Below are 20749 nucleotides of genomic sequence, written 5' to 3'. Positions count from 1 at the left end.
AAATTTTATGAAAATGTTGTACGTATATAGTAAATATTTTTAAAAATTTTACTCATTTATTGTTAAATGATGTTAAATTCAAGTGATATATGTAATAATCAAAATTTACTCATTTATTGTTAAATGATGTTAAATTCGAGTGATATATGTAATTACCAAAAAAGTTTGTACATAATTTGTACTGGATTTTATAATCAAAATTTATTGGTCGAGTGTGATTAGTCGGGTGAATTTAGTCTAGTTATTAGTAAGCCCATTTGTAAAAATCTACTCTTATTTTTAGAAATTAAAATATTCTTTTTAAATCTTTGCATATTTTGCACACAATCATCTAGATTTTTATTAATTTTAGAATTATTACCATTTTATCTATAAAAGGTCCTCGAACCAAATATTTTTGAACACTCCAATAAGAACATGTTGAGTAGGATTTATGATCCACACCTACCTTTAAGATTGATTATAGACCGTCAGATGGAGGGGGGGAACTCACAAAACTACACTTAAGAGCCGTCAATTCATGTAGAAACTACTAAGCACATCATTAGCAACTTGTAACTCTTAAATCAAATCATAATTCCCCTGCCCCATATATAAAAACAGTTTCCCCCTCCCCATTTGTTCTTCAAACTTTTATATACATCCACTAGGAAGTGATAAAGAGAAAATAAACCTCAAAATATTTGAAGAAGAATTATAGCTAGGTAATTTATTAAGTGACCATTTCTCTTAATTTTTTTCCTCTATATGAAGTACAATTTAAATTTCTTCCGAGGAATTCTAATCTATCTAATTATATGTATGTCATATAGTATTCATCAAAGGTATTGATTGAAAACCATTCTTATTTTATTTTTAGATGGCTCGTACCAAGCAAACTGCTCGTAAATCTATTGGAGGAAAGGTTCCTCGAAAGCCGCTCACACACAAGGTTACATCTTATTAAATGCCTATAATAGAATACATTATGATCTATCTTCTCCTAACTTGATATATCTTCTCCTAACATTACTGTGTTTTGTTCTCCATCACAGGTTGCTCGTATGCGTGCTCCAACAACTGGTGCCTATAGGAAGCCACATAGATACCGCCCTGGAACAGTTGCCCTTCGGTATATATTTATCAATTCATGTTATTTATTGAAACATCATTTCCTGGTTGTTGCCCAAGGCTAATCATACAGTAATTTCTTGTAGTGACATCCGTAAGTATCAGAAGACTACTGAGCTTTTGATATTAAAACTTCCATTCCAGAGGCTTGTACGTGAAATTGCTCAAGGAATTAAGGTTAATTAGTTTTTAGTATATTTTTTCAAATAACTTTACCCAAGAGAAACCTTATTTGTAGGGCTACAAATAAACAGAGTTATTATGAACAATACTGGAGATCGGCCCGTTTAAGTGAACTCAGTTCGTCTCGTCTCCTTAGTCAAAACGATCTTAAACATGAAAATGAGTTCGGATGAGTAAAAGAGTGAAGCCGAGCTTTTTTCTTTTAAACTAGTACTCGGCTCGTTAAAATCAAAATTGCTTGAACTCAGTCCGATTTCGGTAATAATTTAGCTCGGAATCAGCTCGAACTCAGTTAAAATTCTGTTATAATAAATTATTTATAATGATATATATTACAAATGATAAATTATTACTAATCACTAATATATTTATAAATATATTTTTCTCGTCGTTTATTAATAATTTAATTATTATGGAAATGTCGTTCATATTTCGAAATTTAACGCTTAATTTTTTCATAAGAGAACTATCAAACATTGTAATCATGATTTATTTGTCTTCAATTTTTTCATAATTTCATGAACATCATTAAATAACCTATAATTTAGATACACCCGATTTTAGTAAAATATTAGAACATAATAAAATTTTGACATCTATATTTTAAAAAGTAATGTACGATTTCTAAAATTAGCATTTTCTAAACAGTGTAAAATAAAATTGGACATATTCTTAAACCTCGACGTCAAAAATAAATATATATATATATTTAAGAAACAGGTGTAGATCGATAATGTTTATATCATTATAAGAAAAAGTTTATTAATCGATATTGAACATTACTATTCTTTCGGTCGTTAAACTCTCATCAGCTCGTTTCATTTTTTAAAAATAATTAACCTCGACTCGTTTCAAAAAGAACTTGACTTGTTTGCAGCTCGATGAGTTTGAGTTGATTTGCAAATGTAACTACTAAGCTCCGTATCATATAGTAAGATTATAGTCTTTGTACTATATTAGAACTTTATTACATATGAATTTACACGTACTTTTTATGAATATTTAAAATTAATTGTCGTAAATATATGTAATTGTATTTTAATTTAAGTTATATATGTGTTAACCAAAGTTTTGTATGAGTTTTATTTATTTATTTATTTATTTATTTGTAATTTTGTAGTTAAAGACAGTTTGCATGCACGTATATATATATATATCTATATATGAATATATAGGTTCAAGATCAAATACAAAATTCTTAAGTAAAAGATAATTTTTTTTTGATATAAAATCTATTCTAATTTTATGTTGAGTTCTTCAATATAAATTGGAATAATTTAATCCAATAAGGACAAACTGGGTATTTGTACAACATCTCGATAAGTCACTATCTAGTTCTCGATAAGAGTCAAGAAAGTGACATCTGTACTTGAGTTCTCTATAGGTCATGAGACTTCTCTACAAGCAAATATTAACAGTTCATTATTCACTTTTTGACAAGTCACATCTCTACCCTATAAATACCCAGACATCTCGACATAACCCCTCTTTACGCTTTTGAGATCTCAATTGACCTAGTTTCTGCAAAATTTCACCAATCTCTTTCGTTTCAAGTTTTTTCTTTCTCAAATCACTTACCCACTAAAACCCAAACTCTTTAATGGTTGCTAACAATATGAGAACTGTTATTCCCAAGGATGGAACCAATTATCTGGCTTTTGTGGATCCAACTCAAGAACCTGATAACTTTAAGTGCTTTGTCAAGTTCATTTCTGATTCCTATATTTCAGGAGGATTAACTGTAAACCCAGAGCTCTACCTGGATGTCTTGAACGATTTCTGGAGCACTGTAGTCATGAACACCATTGTTCATGAGAATCAAGCAGTTTCCATGATGGTTAGCCGTACAATTAGGGGTATTTTTGCGGAGTTCAATGCCGAGGACATATCCTGACTGTCAAACAGATCCTGATTGGCTTAACATATCCTAATTCCTCTGTCAGATCTTGACGCCTTGATAAATCGATCCCTGACATTGATAATTATTAAAATTTCTCCGCCAATTTATGCTTTGCAGAATAAGCATAAATTCCAAAGTAATGTCTAGTGCCAAAAACCAAAGAGACAAATTGTAGAGTACAAAGCATACTGTATTTTAGACTTTAATTTTTATATTTATTGATAAACTCTACAGTATCTTTGAACAAAAACTTTAAATCTATCATCAAACTTTTTAAACAATATCTCTTCTAATATGATATTCTAGTTTTTCCCATATCCAGATTAATTTGACAGTTGATAGATAGAAGCCCTTAAGTTTATGATTGGAATTCTTTCAATCATTAACTCGTCCAGTGTCACATAACAAGCATTAGAACCATCAGGATTCATGGTTATGTGTCTGTGTAAGAATATTTTCAATAATAGCTCCTCCTTTCTTCATATTGACTTCTTGCCTTTTGAAATTTATGTATGTAGGAATATATGATCCAAATTAATATTGACCATCATCCAATATCTTTTTTCTGATATTGGCAAGAATCATGTTTGACCATAACCTTGAAGTTTCATCTTCAACTCTTAGCAAATAGTGAATGTATTTCAGTTCCTTTGTTGACATGATCATCAGTTCATCAAGTGAAAGAACTTGAATTTGATCATTTTGCAATAAGAGTAAGATCTTCGGTTCAGGTTCTGAACCATCATGTTTGTCAAGTATAATCTTCACAACTTCAAGTCTTTCCAGATGATCAACAATTACTTCCTCACCAGGACTATCAGCAAGAGTTTATATTGGTTCTTGATTTTTGGAAATACTTGAGCTTTTCTTTCTGCTCTTTCATGTAACATCTTCTTATCTGTACTCCTCCATCTATTCATTTCAGGTCTTTTACGCATGTTCCTGTATGCTTGATTTGCTTTGTCAACAGCAATTCTGATTTTTCCTTCCCGTGCTCTTTCTTCTCTGTCAAAAACCATTTCTTCTTCCTTGAAGTTTTCAGCATTAAAGGCTTCACAATAAGCAGAAAGAATCTGTAAATCCACTCGAAATAGAATTTCTTCTTCTTCAAATTTAACAGAATGAGGAGTTACTATCACTCTATCAGTATCAGGAAAAGAATCAGAACTTGTTTCTTTGTTGTCAGGAATTGAACTTGGAGTAACACGAGCAGTTTCTAAATTAGATCCATGTGATCTACCCTTAGAGACTTGAGTTGAGTGTGTAGTTTGATTTTGAATTCCAGTTCCAATTTGAACTATCACAACATCAGAGGACTTCTTTGCTTGCTTATCACCATCATTGGAATTGGTATTCTCCTCGAAACTGATTCAGGTTGACACTTTATCTTTGGTACTATCTCCCCCTTTTGGGCATCTAGACTTTGTAGAAGAGAGAGAATAACATCCAACTTAGAATTTGTTGTAGTCTGACTTGCTTCCAGAGCTGCGAGCTTCTCACAAATTTGATCCTGCTTAGCTTCCATGCAGAACATCCTCTTGATCAAGCCATTATGTTTGTTTATTCCTTAATAATCACTGAAAAATCAACAATATTTTCTCTAAGATCAACATTATCTTTCTTGAGTGTAGAGATAGAAGAATGCAATCCTTTAACTAAAACTGTTGCGGCATTGATAGATGCTTTCATATCAGAATTAGAAACCAAATGAACAGAATGATCAACTAAAGTCTGAGCAGATTCCAGAGAGATCTTCTCACTTGGTAGTCCCAAGAGTGATTCCATTCATAAGCCCTATGAGTATTAAGAGTGGGAGCATGACCAGATGATGAACCAAAAATAGACAATTTAAACTCGAAATCGCTTGGACTTAGTCCGGTTTCGGTAATAATTTAGCTCGGAATCAGCTCGAACTAAGTTAAAATTCTGTTATAATAAATTATTTATAATGATATATATTACCATTGATAAATTATTACTAATCAATAATATATTTATAAATATATTTTTCTCGTCGTTTATTAATAATTTAATTATTATGGAAATGTCGTTCATATTTCAAAATTTAACGCTTAATTTTTTCATAAGAGAAGTATCAAACATTGTAATCATGATTTATTTGTCTCCAATTTTTTCATAATTTCATGAACATCATTAAATAACCTGTAATTTACATACACCCGATTTTAGTAAAATATTAGAACATAATAAATTTTCACATCTATATTTTAAAAAGTAATGTACGATTTTTAAAATTAGCATTTTCTAAATAGTGTAAAATAAAATTGGACATATTCTTAAACCTCGACGTCAAAAATAAATATATATAAATTTAAGAAACAAGTGTAGATCGATAATGTTTATATCATTATAAGAAAAAGTTTATTAATCAATATTGAACATTACTATTCTTTCGGTCGTTAAACTCTGATCATCTCGTTTTATTTTTTAAAAATAATTAACCTCGGCTCGATTCATAAGAAATTGACTTGTTTGCAGCTCGATGAGTTTGATTTGATTTGCAAATGTAACTACTAAGTTCCGTATCATATAGTAAGATTATAGTCTTTGTACCATATTAGAACTTTATTACATATGAATTTACACGTACTTTTTATGAATATTTAAAATTAATTGTCGTAAATTTATGTAATTGTATTTTAATTTAAGTTATATATGTGTTAACCAAAGTTTTATATGAGTTTTATTTATTTAGTTTTTTGTAATTTTGTAGTTAATGACAGTTTGCATGTACCTATATATATATATATCTATATATGAATATGTAGGTTTTAGATCAAATACAAAATTCTTAAGTACAAGATTACAATTTTTTTGATTCCACTTATATAACTCGGGTTAAACATCATTTATTCACTAATAACTTAAATTTTAATAAATAAATGTAATTTATTTCTTCGATATCATTCTCATTCGCCAATATTAAATTAGGGCACATAATATAATATTTTATTTTTCTTCAAAAAACCAAAAGTTTATTTCTTTAATATAGAAGTGTGCTTAGTCATTACTAAAATTTTGTTAAATTAATATTATATACTTTTCAATTTTCTTTATCAGTTCACCCAAAAAATATTGGTACAAAAATTATAAAATATTGTAATTTATTTTGATTTTATTAATAATACCAATTTAAAATTATATATGATATGAATTCAACCCATGCATAACTATTGTTTAACACACACGAGTTTGAACTCTAGTTATGTATTTGTTGAGCACAGCTATAAGAAAATATGAGACTTTCGTAGAAATTTTTGCAACTTTTTCATAAATTATGAAATGTTATGAAAATGTTGAACGTATATAGTAAATGTTTTTAAAAATTTTACTCATTATTGTTAAATGATGTTAAATTCAAGTGATATATGTAATAATCAAAATTTACTCACTTATTCTTAAATGATGTTAAATTCTAGTAATATATGTAATAACCAAAAAGTTTTGTACATAAAAAAGTTTGTACGGGATTTTATAATCAAAATTTATTGGTCGAGCGTGATTACTCGGGTGAATTTAGTCTAGTTATTAGTAAGCCCATTTGTAAAATCTGCTATTATTTTTAGAAATTAAAATATTCTTTTTAAATCTTTGCATATTTGCACACAATCATCTAGATTTTTATTAATTTTAGAATTATTACCATTTTATCTATAAAGATCCTCGATCCAAATATTTTTGAACACTCCAATAAGAACACGTTGAGTAGGATTTATGATCCGCACCTACCTTTAAGATTGATTAGAGACCGTTCAGATGGAGGGGCGGGGAACTCACAAAACTACACTTAAGAGCGGTCAATTTATGTAGAAACTATGAAGCACATCATTAGTAACTTGTAACTGTTAAATCAAAATATAATCCCCACTGCCCCATATATAAAAACAGTTCCTTCTCCCTCCCCATTTGTTCTTCAAACCTTTATATACATCTTCACTACGAAGTGATAATGAGAAAATAAACCTCAAAATATTTGAAGAAGAATTATAGCTAGGTAATTTATTAAGTGACCATTCTCTTATATTTTTTTCCTCTATATATATAAAGTACAGTTTAAAGTTCTTCCCATGAAATCTGATCTATCTAATTATATGTATATCATATAGTATTCATCAAAGGTATTGATTAAAACCATTCTTATTTAAGTTTTAGATGGCTCGTACCAAGCAAACTGCTCGTAAATCTAGTGGAGGAAAGGTTCCTGGAAAGCAGCTCACACACAAGGTTACATCTTATTAAATGCCTATAATACAATACATTATGATCTATCTTCTCCTAACTTGATATATCTTCTCCTAACATTTCTGTGCTTTGTCTCTATCACAGGTTGCTCGTATGCGTGCTCCAACAACTGGTGCCTATAGGAAGCCACATAGATACCACCCTGGAACAGTTTGCCCTTCGGTATATATTTATCAATTCATGTTATTATTGAAACATCATTCCTTGGTTGTTGCCCAAGGCTAATCATACAGTAATTTCTTGTAGTGAGATCCGTAAGTATCAGAAGACTACTGAGCTTTTGATATTAAAACTTCCATTCCAGAGGCTTGTACGTGAAATTGCTCAAGGAATTAAGGTTAATTAGTTTTAGTATATTTTTTCAAATAACTTTACCCAAGAGAAACCTTATCTTTGTGTATCGCATGTGCCAAATTTATTTCTAATTTGCAATAGTGAATTTGTTGTAGTCTGACTTGCTTCCAGAGCTGCGAGCTTCTCAGAAATTTGATCCTGCTTAGCTTCCATGCTGAACATCCTCTTGATCAAGCCATTACGTTTGTTTGTTCCTTTAATAATCACCGAAGAATGCAATCCTTTAACTAAAACTGTTGTGGCATTGATAGATGCTCTCATATCAGAATTAGAAACCAAATGAACAGAATGATCAACTAAAGTCTGAGCAGATTCCAGAGAGATCTTCTCACTTGGTAGTCCCAAGAGTGATTCCATTCATAAGCCCTATGAGTATTAAGAGTGGGAGCATGAACAGATGATGAACCAAAAATAGACAATTTAGATACTTTTATTCCAGCTTTCAGAGCAGCATCATCAGGATTATCATCATCATCATCAGAATCATCAGACTCAGCATCATCACCAGAATATTTCTCAGGAACATCAAAATTAGTGTGAGGAACTATGCCTTTGAGCTTTAAATCAGGATTTGACTTAGAAGGCTTAGTTGCCTGTGATGATCCTTAAATACTACTAGAAAAAGATCAATATACACCAGTTCTGAACTGATGTCTATTTCCTTCAAAACAATGTCTACACGGGTGTAGAGAAAAGTATTTTTTTTTCACATCAGTCCAAAACTGATATGAAATGTCATCTCAGATATCAGTTCCTTTAATTTCACATCGGTCCGGAATCGTTGTTAAAAATCACCCCAGGCATCAGCTCCTTGCAAATATTGATGTCAAATATGTAACATAAACATCGGTTTTAGGCGATGTCTGGTTAATATACATCAGCTATAAACTAATGTCTGGTTATTTAAAAACTGATGTTTTCGTAGCTGTAGAGAATGGGCTTTTTATATCAATTTTTTAAAAACATTTATTATGTAGATAAACATTTTATACATAATTTATAGTTATATAAACTGATGTTAATATTTGACTGATTAAATTATATACATACAAAAAATAGATAAAATCAAAAACCAACCAATAGTATTGCATTTGATTAACCAATACATAATTTTCATTACCAACCAATCCAAAGGATTTCAGTAAACAATAGGAAAATCAAAAACATTAGTAATCAAAGCCTAATTTTCTTAAGAATAATGTCAGAAGCATGCGTTAATAGCATCGGCCATGCCAATTTTCGATGTTTGTCTTCTTCAAAGCTGGGGCATCATTGTCACCATATCCAGTCAAACCACAAGTATGCTTCATCTCCTACAACTTCTTGAAGAATTCGCGTCTTACTTGGCATGTGGGTCCTCGACATGTGGCTGTCCAAATCAACATGTGGGACCATGTTCACTGTGATCATACTCATTTCTCACCGATGTTATTTCCCACCTAGGAATTTCGTCATTTCGTATCGATTTTGGGGCATTTCCTACCAATTCCTCGGTAGGAAATACCCGTTTTTCTTGTATTGTAATATGATATTTTATTTTTCTTAAAAATATCATTTCTTTAATATAGATGTGTGCTTAGCCGTTACTAATTTATTTTAATTAATGTTATATACTTCTCAATTTTCTTTATCTATCACCCATTGGGTACAAGATTATGAAATATTGTTAATTTATTATCATTTTCATAATAATACAAATCTAAAATTATATATATTATATGAATTGAATACATGTATAACTATTCTTTAATACACACAAATGTGAACTCTAATTATGTATTTTTTGAGCACTAGCTATAAGAAAATATCATAATTTCGTACAAAGTTTTGGAATTATTAATAAATTATGAAATATTCTAAAATGTTGTATGAATAAAATAAATATTTTTAAAATTTTACTCATTTATTATTAAATGATGTTAAACTCAGGTGATATATGTAATAACCAACAAAATTTGTACCATGTATAAATCTTAGTATGTTTTGCACAGATCATCTATATTTCTTTAATTTTTTCCTCTATATGAAGTACAGTTTAAAGTTCTTCCTAGGCATTTTGATCTATCTAATTATTTGTATGCCATTTAGTATTCATAAGAGGTATTGATTGAAAACCATTCTTATTTTAGCAAACCCCTAGTAAATCTAGTGGATGAAAGGTTAAGAGAAACAGCTGGCACACAAGGTTACATATCTTATTAAATGCCTATAATAGAATTAGTATGATCTCTCTTCTCCTAACTTTTCTATAATTGTAAGTTTGAGGATTGATGATTTATGTGGGAGTTATGAAGAAAAAATATATATGTTGAGTTAATCTTCAATGAGGACATGCTTTTTCCTTTTGGTATTCAATAATATAGGAAACAAGATATATTATCACAATGAGGAAATCTGAAATTGTTAAAATGTATTATGAAATTAAAAATAGTATATTTACCTTAAATAAGTTTGTTTTGATAAGAGACACATGAAAAATGAGAATCCAAACTAATAATTTTTTTTTAAAACAAATCACTTTATTCACATCTAATCAATATATTTGTCCCACCTATTCCTCCATTTTTATTCCTTATTGTAAGCTTGTCTAGCTCCTCTTCTCCTACAGCCATGAGATTACCATTCATTTACTCCTCCTTTCCTTGGTCTGCCACTACATATTTCTTATTTTCCCATTTGCCCCTCTCCTACAACCAGCATCTCTAATAGAAGCATGATTCAAAATCCGAAACATAAGGATGCCGATCCTTGAAAACATATGTTGTCTTTAGAATTTGGACATGAACTAAAATATTTGTGTGAACATTTTTTTCAAATTATTATTCCTTCAGATTTTATTTGGTGAATATTGGGTTTTGACCGAGTCTACTACTACTAGTCTTTTATAAATATAAAAATACAATAATTTTTAGAGAAGAAATAAAGTAAAATATTTTCGGATCGTGAGTCTTAGTTAGTAAACTTAAATAGTTTAATTTTGAATTTAGCACAATATTGATGATGCAATCAAATGTCAATTTGTAAAGATTTGCTCACACATACTAACCACGTCAACAAAAGAAAAACTTGATACCAGAGTTATTCATGAGTAGGGCTACAAATAAACAGAGTTATTATGCACAATACTGGAGATCGGCTCGTTTAAGTGAACTCAGTTCGTCTCGTCTCCTTAGTCAAAACGATCTTAAACATGAAAATGAGTTCGGATGAGTAAAAGAGCCGAGCTTTTTTCTTTTTAAACTAGTACTCGGCTCGTTAAACTCGAAATCGCTTGGACTCACTCCGGTTTCGGTAATAATTTAGCTCGGAATCAGCTCGAACTCAGTTAAACTTCTGTTATAATAAATTAGTTATAATGATATATATTACAAATGATAAATTATTACTAATCACTAATATATTTATAAATATATTTTTCTCGTCATTTATTAATAATTTAATTATTATGAAATGTCGTTCATACTTCAAAATTTAACGCTTAATTTTTTCATAATGAAACTATCAAACATCGTAATCATGATTTATTTGTCTCCAATTTTTTTATAATTTCACGAACATCATTAAATAACCTGTAATTTACATACACCCGATTTTAGTAAAATATTAGAACATAATAAAATTTTGACGTCTATATTTTAAAAAGTAATTTACGATTTCTAAAATTAGCATTTTCTAAATAGTGTAAAATAAGATTGGACATAATATTAAACCTCGACGTCAAAAATAAATATATATAGATTTAAGTTTATTAATCAATATTGAACATTACTATTCTTTCCGGTCGTTAAATTCTGATCATCTCGTTTCATTTTTTAAAATAATTAACCTCAGCTCTGTTCAGAAAGACTTGACTTGTTTATGAGTTTGATTTGATTTGCAAATGTAACTACTAAACTCTGTATCATATAGTAAGATTATAGTCTTTGTACCATATTAGAACTTTATTACATATGAATTTACACGTACTTTTTATGAATATTTAAAATTAATTGTCGTAAAATATATGTAATTGTATTTTAATTTAAGTTATATATGTGTTAACCAAAGTTTTATATGAGTTTTTTTTTTAATTTTGTAGTTAAAGACAGTTTGCATGCACCTATATATATATATCTATATATGAATATATAGGTTTAAGATCAAATACAAAATTCTTAAGTACAAGATTACAATTTTTTGATTCTACTTATATAACACGGGTTAAACATCATTTATTCACTAATAACTTAAATTATAATAAATAAATGTAATTTATTTCTTCGATATACTTCTCATTCGCCAATATTAAATTAGTTCACCCAAAAAATATTGGGTACAGAAATTATAAAATATTGTTAAATGATGTTAAATTCGAGTGATATTTGTAATAACCAAAAAAGTTTGTACATAATTTGTATCGGATTTTATAATCAAAATTTATTGGTCGAGTGTGATTAGTCGGGTGAATTTAGTCTAGTTATTAGTAAGCCCATTTGTAAAATCTACTCTTATTTTTAGAAATTAAATATTCTTTTAAATCTTTGCATAATTTGCAAACAATCATCTAGATTTTTATTAATTTTAGAATTATTACCATTTTATCTATAAAAGATCCTCGATCCAAATATTTTTGAACACTCCAATAAGAACATGTTGAGTAGGATTTATGATCCGCACCTACCTTTAAGATTGATTATAGACCGTCAGATGGAGGGTGGGGAACTCACAAAACTACACTTAAGAGCCTCAATTCATGTAGAAACTACTAAGCACATCATTAGCAACTTGTAACTGTTAAATCAAAACATAATCCCCCTGCCCCATATATAAAAACAGTTTCCCCCTCCCCATTTGTTCTTCAAACTTTTATATACATCCACTAGGAAGTGATAAAGAGAAAATAAACCTCAAAATATTGAAGAAGAATTATAGCTAGGTAATTTATTAAGTGACCATTTCTGTTTATTTTTTTCCTCTATATGAATTACAATTTAAAGTTCTTCCCAGGAATTCTAATCTATCTAATTATATGTATGTCATATAGTATTCATCAAAGGTATTGATTGAAAGCCATTCTTATTTTATTTTTAGATGGCTCGTACCAAGCAAACTGCTCGTAAATCTATTGGAGGAAAGGTTCCTGGAAAGCAGCTCACACACAAGGTTACATCTTATTAAATGCCTATAATAGAATACATTATGATCTATCTTCTCCTAACTTGATATATCTTCTCCTAACATTTCTGTGTTTTGTTCTCCATCACAGGTTGCTCGTATGCGTGCTCCAACAACTGGTGCCTATAGGAAGCCACATAGATACCGCCCTGGAACAGTTGCCCTTCGGTATATATTTATCAATTCATGTTATTTATTGAAACATCATTTCCTGGTGTTGCCCAAGGCTAATCATACTGTAATTTCTTGTAGGAGATCCGTAAGTATCAGAAGACTACTGAGCTTTTGATATTAAAACTTCCATTCCAGAGGCTTGTACGTGAAATTGCTCAAGGAATTAAGGTTAATTAGTTTTTAGTATATTTTTTCAAATAACTTTACCCAAGAGAAACCTTATCTTTGTGTATGGTATGTGCCAAATTATTTCTAATTTGCAATAGTGAATTTGTTGTTACAGAAGTGATTTGCGTTTCCAGAGCCATGCATTCCTGGCTCTACAGGAGGCATCGGAGGACTACCTGGTAGGCCTATTCCATGATGCCAACTTGTGTTCAATTCATGCTAAGCGGGTGACAATAATGCCAAAGGACATTCAGCTGGCAAGGAGGATCCGCGGAGAGTGTGCTTAAGCAGTTGATTCTGCAGGAGAGCAGTGTAATTAAAATAGTAGTTGTAATTGTAAGTTTGAGGATTGCTGATATATGTGGGAGTGATGAAGAAAAATTATATATGTTGAGTTAATCTTCAATGAGGATGATACCTTTTTCTTTCGGTATTCACTAATATTAGGAAAGTAGATAATTCACAATAATGAGGAAATCCTAAATTATTAAAATGTAATAAGAAATGAAAAATAGTACATTTCCCTTCAATTAGTTTACTTATTAAAATGAGAATCCAAACTAATGAAAATTTAGAAAAAAATGAGAATCCAAACTAATGAAATTTAGTGAAAAAAAATTACTTTATTCAAATTTAATATATTTGTACCCTTATTCCTCAATTTCTATTCCTTGTTGTATGTATTACCTCATGAACGATTGTTCTAGCGAGTAGATGCCACTCACACATTTCTCATTTTCCAATTTGCCCCTCTCACCCATCTCTAAAGCATGGGTCAATTTGACTTTTTTGATAGTCTTTGTTCATAACATTTATTATTTTAATTCAAATTTTGTTATTTTAATTTTGAAAAATTATGATATATTGTTTATTTAGTTTGTGTTTTATTAATTTTGATGATTATCAATTTGATATTCAATGGGATCAATACTAAACAAACTCTAGAATTCAGTATGATATATCTCCTAACTTTTCTATAATTGTAAGTTTGAGAATTGATGATTTATGTGGGAGTTATGAAGAAAAAATATATATGTTGAGTTCATCTTCAATGAGGATATGCTTTTTCTTCTTGGTATTCAATAATATTAGGAAAGAAGATAATTTATCACAATGAGGAAATCTGAAATTGTTTAAAATGCATTATGAAATTAAAAATAGTATATTTACCTTAATAAGTTTGTTTTGATAAGAGACACATGAAAAATGAGAATCCAAACTAATAATTTTTTTTTTAAATAAATCACTTTATTCACATCTAATCAATATATTTGTCCCACCTATTCCTCCATTTTTATTCCTTACTGTAAGCTTTTTCTAGCTCCTCTGCTCCTACAACCATGAGATTACCATTCATTTACTCCTCCTTTCTTTGGTCTGCCACTACATATTTATTATTTTCCCATTTGCCCCTCTCCTACCCTAGCATCTCTAATAGAAGCATGGTTCAAATCTGAAAACATAGGATGCCGATCTTGAAAACATATGTTGTCTTTAGAATTTGGACATGAACTAAAATATTTTTTGAACATTTTTTCAAATTATTATTCCTTCAGATTTTATTTGGTGAAATATTGGGTTTTTAACGAGTCTACTACTACAAGTCTTTTATAAATATAAAAATACAATAATATTTAGAGAAGAAATAAAGTAAAATATTTTGGATCCTGAGTCTTAGTTAGTAAACTTAATAGTTTAATTTGAATTTAGCACAATATTGATGATGCAATCAATGTCAATTTGTAAAGATTTGCTCCACACACTAACCACCTCAACAAAAGAAAAACTTGATACCACAGTTATTCAAGAGTACGGCTACAAATAAACAGAGTTATTATGAACAATACTGGAGATAGGCTCGTTTAAGTGAACTCAGTTTGTCTCGTCTCCTTAGTCAAAACGATCTTAAACATGAAATGAGTTTGGATTAGAAAAAGAGTGAAGCCGAGCTTTTTTCTTTTAAACTAGTACTCGGCTCGTTAAAATCCAAATCGCTTGGACTCACTCCGCTTTCGGTAATAATTTAGCTCGGAATCAGCTCGAACTCAGTTAAAATTCTGTTATAATAAATTATTATAATGATAATATTACAAATGATAAATTATTACTAATCACTAATATATTTATAAATATATTTTTCTCGTCGTTTATTAATAATTTAATTATTATGGAAATGTCGTTCATATTTCGAAATTTAACGCTTAATTTTTTCATAAGAGAACTATCAAACATTGTAATCATGATTTATTTGTCTCCAATTTTTCATAATTTCATGAACATCATTAAATAACCTGTAATTTACATACACTCGATTTTAGTAAAATATTAGAACATAATAAAATTTTGACATCTATATTTTAAAAAGTAATTACGATTTCTAAATTAGCATTTTCTAAATAGTGTAAAATAAAATTGGACATATCTTAAACCTCGACGTCAAAAATAAATATATATAGCTTTAAGAAACAAGTGTAGATCGATAATGTTTATATCATTATAAGAAAAAGTTTATTAATCAATATTGAACATTACTATTCTTTCGGTCGTTACACTCTGATCATCTCGTTCATTTTTTAATAATAATTAACCTCGGCTCGGTTCAGAAGAACTTGACTTGTTTGCAGCTCGATGAGTTTGATTGATTTGCAATGTAACTACTAAGCTCCGTATCATATAGTAAGATTATAGTCTTTGTACCATATTAGAACTTTATTACCTATGAATTTACACGTACTTTTATGAATATTTAAAATTAATTGTCGTAAATTTATTGTAAATGTATGTTAATCTAACTTATATACGTGTTAACCAAAGTTTATATGAGTTTTATTTATTTATTTTTTTGTAATTTTGTAGATAAAGACAGTTTGCATGCACCTATATATATATATAAATATATGCATATATAGGTTCAAGATCAAATACAAAATCTTAAGTACAAGATACAATTTTTTTGATTCTACTTATATAACCCGGGTTAATATCATTTATTCCCTATAACTTAAATTTTAATAAATAAATGTTAATTTATTTCTTCGATATCCTTCTCATTTCGCCAGTATTAAATTAGCACCTAATATGATATTTATTTTTCTTCAAAAAACCAAAAGTTTATTTCTTTAATATAGAAGTATGCTTAGTCATTACTAAAATTTTGTTAAATTAATATTATATACTTTTCAATTTTATTTATCAGTTCACCCAAAAAATATTGGGTACAAAAATTATAAAATACTGTTAATTTATTTTAATTTTATTAATAATACCAATTTAAAATTATATATGATATGAATTCAACACATGCATAACTATTGTTTAACACACACGAGTTTGAACTCTAGTTATGTATTTGTTGAGCATAGCTATAAGAAAATATGAGACTTTTGTAGAAACTTTTGCAACTTTTTCATAAATTATGAAATGTTATGAAAATGTTGTACGTATATAGTAAATGTTTTTAAAAATTTTACTCATTTATTGTTAAATGATGTTAAATTCAAGTGATATATGTAATAACCAAAATTTACTCATTTATTGTTAAATGATGTTAAATTCCAGTAATATATGTAATAACCAAAAAAGTTTGTACATAAAAAAGTTTGTACCGGATTTTATAATCAAAATTTATTGGTGGAGCGTGATTACTCAGGTGAATTTAGTCTAGTTATTAGTAAGCCCATTTGTAAAAATCTTCTATTATTTTTAGAAATTAAAATATTTTTTTAAATCTTTGCATATTTTGCACACAATCATCTAGATTTTTATTAATTTTAGAATTATTACCATTTTATCTATAAAAGATCCTCGATCCAAAATTTTTGAACACTCCAATAAGAACACGTTGAGTAGGATTTATGATCTGCACCTACCTTTAAGATTGATTATAGACCGTCAGATGGATGGGCGGGGAACTCACAAAACTACACTTAAGAGTCGTCAATTCATGTAGAAACTACGAAGCACATCATGAACAACTTGTAACTGTTAAATCAAAACATAATCCCCCTGCCCCATATATAAAAACAGTTTCCCCCTCCCCATTTGTTATTCAAACTTTTATATACATCTTCACTAGGAAGTGATAAAGAGAAAATAAACCTCAAAATATTTGAAGAAGAATTATAGCTAGGTAATTTATTAAGTGACCATTTCTCTTTATTTTTTTCCTCTATATGAAGTACAGTTTAAAGTTCTTCCCATGAAATCTGATCTATCTAATTATATGTATGTATATAGTATTCATCAAAGGTATTGATTGCAACCATTTTATTTTATTTTTAGATGGCTCGTACCAAGCAAACTGCTCGTAAATCTAGTGGAGGAAAGGTTCCTGAAAGCAGCTCACACACAAGGTTACATCTTATTAAATGCCTATAATACAATACATTATGATCTATCTTCTCCTAACTTGATATATCTACTCCTAACATTTCTGTGTTTTGTTCTCTATCACAGGTTGCTCGTATGCGTGCTCCAACAATTGGTGCCTATAGGAAGCCACATAGATACCACCCTGGAACAGTTGCCCTTCGGTATATATTTATCAATTCATGTTTATTGAAACATCATTTCCTGGTTGTTGCCCAAGGCTAATCATACAGTAATTTCTTGTAGTGAGATCCGTAAGTATCAGAAGACTACTGAGCTTTTGATATTAAAACTTCCATTCCAGAGGCTTGTAGGTGAAATTGCTCAAGGAATTAAGGTTAATTAGTTTTTAGTATATTTTTTCAAATAACTTTACCCAAGAGAAACCTTATCTTTGTGTATCACATGTGCCAAATTTTTTTCTTTGCAATAGTAAATTTGTTGTAGTCTGACTTGCTTCCAGAGCTGCGAGCTTCTCAGAAATTTGATCCTGCTTAGCTTCCATGCTGAACATCCTCTTGATCAAGCCATTACATTTGTTTGTTCCTTTAATAATCACTGAAGAATGCAATCCTTTAACTAAAACAGTTGTGGCATTGATAGATGCTCTCATATCAGAATTAGAAACCAAATGAACAGAATGATCAACTAAAGTCTGAGCAGATTCCAGAGAGATCTTCTCACTTGGTAGTCCCAAGACTGATTCCATTCATAAGCCCTATGAGTATTAAGAGTGGGAGCATGAACAGATGATGAACCAAAAATAGACAATTTAGATACTTTTATTCCATTTTTCAGAGCAGCATCATCAGGATTATCATCATCAGGATTATCATCATCATCAGAATCATCAGACTCAGCATCATCACCAGAATATTTCTCAGGAACATCAAAATTAGTGTCAAGAACTATGCCTTTGAGCTTTAAATCAGGATTTGACTTAGAAGGCCTAGTTGCCTGTGATGATCCTTAAATACTACTAGAAAAAGATCAATATACACCAGTTCTGAACTGATGTTTATTTCCTTCAAAACCAATATCTATACGGGTGTATAGAAAAGTATTTTTTTCACATCAGTCCAAAACTGATATGAAATGTCATCTCAGATATCAGTTCCTTTGATTTCACATCGGTCCCGAATCGTTGTTAAAAATCACCCCAGGCATCAGCTCCTTGCAAATATTGATGTCAAATATGTACATAAACATCGGTTTTAGGCGATGTCTGGTTAATATACATCAGCTATAAACTAATGTCTTGTTATTTAAAAACTGATGTTTTCGTAGCTGTAGAGAATGGGCTTTTTATATCAATTTTTTAAAAACATTTATTATGTAGATAAACATTTTATACATAATTTATAGTTATATAAACTGATGGTAAATATTTGACTGATTAAATTATATACATACAAAAAAATAGATAAAATCAAAAACCAACCAATAATATTGCATTTGATTAACCAATACATAATTTTCATTACCAAACCAATCCAAAGGATTTCAGTAAACAATAGGAAAATCAAAAACATTAGTAATCAAAGCCTAATTTTCTTAAGAATAATGTCAGAAGCATGCGTTAATAGCATCGGCCATGCCAATTTCGATGTTTGTCTTCTTCAAAGCTGGGGCATCATTGTCACCATATCCAGTCAAACCACAAGTATGCTTCATCTCCTACAACTTCTTGAAGAATTCGCATCTTACTTGGCATGTGGGTCCTCGACATGTGGCTGTCCAAATCAACATGTGGGACCATGTTCACTGTGATCATACTCATTTCTCACCGATGTTATTTCCCACCTAGGAATTTCGTCATTTCTATCGATTTTGGGGCATTTCCTACCAATTCCTCGGTAGGAAATATTTTTCTTGTATTGTAATATGATATTTTATTTTTCTTAAAAAATCATTTCTTTAATATAGATGTGTGCTTAGCCGTTACTAATTTATTTTAATTAATGTTATATACTTCTCAATTTTCTTTATCTATCACCTATTGGGTACAAAATTATGAAATATTGTTAATTTATTATCATTTTCATAATAATACCAATCTAAAATTATATATATTATATGAATTGAACACATGTATAACTATTCTTTAATACACACAAATGTGAACTCTAGTTATGTATTTTTTGAGCACTAGCTATAAGAAAATATCATAATTTCGTAGAAAGTTTTGGAATTATTAATAAATTATGAAATATTCTAAAAATGTTGTATGAATAAAATAATATTTTTAAAAATTTTACTCATTTATTATTAAATGATGTTAAACTCAGGTGATATATGTAATAACCAACAAAATTTGTACCATGTATAAATCTTAGAATGTTTTGCATACAATCATCATTTTCTTTAATTTTTTCCTGTATATGAAGTACAGTTTAAAGTTCTTCCTAGGCATTTTGATCTATCTAATTATTTGTATGCCATTTAGTATTCATAAGAGGTATTGATTGAAAACCATTCTTATTTTAGCAAACCCCCTAGTAAATCTAGTGGATGAAAGGTTAAGAGAAAGCAGCTGGCACACAAGGTTACATATCTTATTAAATGCCTATAATAGAATTAGTATGATCTCTCTTCTCCTAACTTTTCTATAATTGTAAGTTTGAGGATTGATGATTTATGTGGGAGTTATGAAGAAAAAATATATATGTTGAGTTAATCTTCAATGAGGACATGCTTTTTCCTTTTGGTATTCAATAATATTAGGAAACAAGATATATTATCACAATGAGGAAATCTGAAATTGTTAAAATGTATTATGAAATTAAAAATAGTATATTTACCTTAAATAAGTTTGTTTTGATAAGAGACACATGAAAAATGAGAATCCAAACTAATATTTTTTTTTTAAAACAAATCACTTTATTCACATCTAATCAATATATTTATCCCACCTATTCCTCCATTTTTATTCCTTACTGTAAGCTTGTTCTAGCTCTTCTCCTACAGCCATGAGATTACCATTCATTTACTCCTCCTTTCTTTGGTCTGCCACTACATATTTCTTATTTTCCCATTTGCCCCTCTCCTACACCACCATCTCTAATAGAAGCATGA

At 29.3% G+C, this 20749-nt stretch overlaps 2 protein-coding genes across 2 annotated transcripts; both read left to right on the top strand.

Moving 5' to 3' along the window:
- Positions 1–859: 859 nt before the first annotated feature.
- LOC141700615 (histone H3.3-like) lies at positions 860–1296 on the top strand. Its single transcript, XM_074504319.1, has 3 exons — positions 860–931; positions 1035–1111; positions 1197–1296. Exons 1-3 carry the CDS (start codon positions 860–862, stop codon positions 1294–1296), a joined length of 249 nt encoding a protein of 82 aa, XP_074360420.1.
- Positions 1297–12880: 11584 nt separating this feature from the next.
- LOC141700614 (histone H3.3-like) lies at positions 12881–13593 on the top strand. The gene is made up of 4 exons (XM_074504318.1): positions 12881–12952; positions 13056–13132; positions 13216–13314; positions 13425–13593. Exons 1-4 carry the CDS (start codon positions 12881–12883, stop codon positions 13591–13593), a joined length of 417 nt encoding a protein of 138 aa, XP_074360419.1.
- The last annotated feature ends 7156 nt before the right edge of the window (positions 13594–20749 follow it).

The sequence above is a fragment of the Apium graveolens genome, unplaced genomic scaffold, assembly GCF_009905375.1.
Source record: "Apium graveolens cultivar Ventura unplaced genomic scaffold, ASM990537v1 ctg2599, whole genome shotgun sequence".
Classification (NCBI taxonomy): Eukaryota; Viridiplantae; Streptophyta; class Magnoliopsida; order Apiales; family Apiaceae; genus Apium; species Apium graveolens.
This window is presented reverse-complemented; position numbering and strand designations above follow the sequence as displayed.

Bases quoted from the DNA above. Each gene is read 5' to 3' on its own strand.
- LOC141700614 (XM_074504318.1), top strand. From the start codon at position 12,881: ATGGCTCGTACCAAGCAAACTGCTCGTAAATCTATTGGAGGAAAGGTT. The intron at 12,953-13,055 runs GTTACATCTTAT...TCTCCATCACAG, and splicing joins GAAAGCAGCTCACACACAAG to GTTGCTCGTATGCGTGCTCC. The intron at 13,133-13,215 runs GTATATATTTAT...TAATTTCTTGTA, and splicing joins CCTGGAACAGTTGCCCTTCG to GGAGATCCGTAAGTATCAGA.
- LOC141700615 (XM_074504319.1), top strand. From the start codon at position 860: ATGGCTCGTACCAAGCAAACTGCTCGTAAATCTATTGGAGGAAAGGTT. The intron at 932-1,034 runs GTTACATCTTAT...TCTCCATCACAG, and splicing joins GAAAGCCGCTCACACACAAG to GTTGCTCGTATGCGTGCTCC. The intron at 1,112-1,196 runs GTATATATTTAT...AATTTCTTGTAG, and splicing joins CCTGGAACAGTTGCCCTTCG to TGACATCCGTAAGTATCAGA.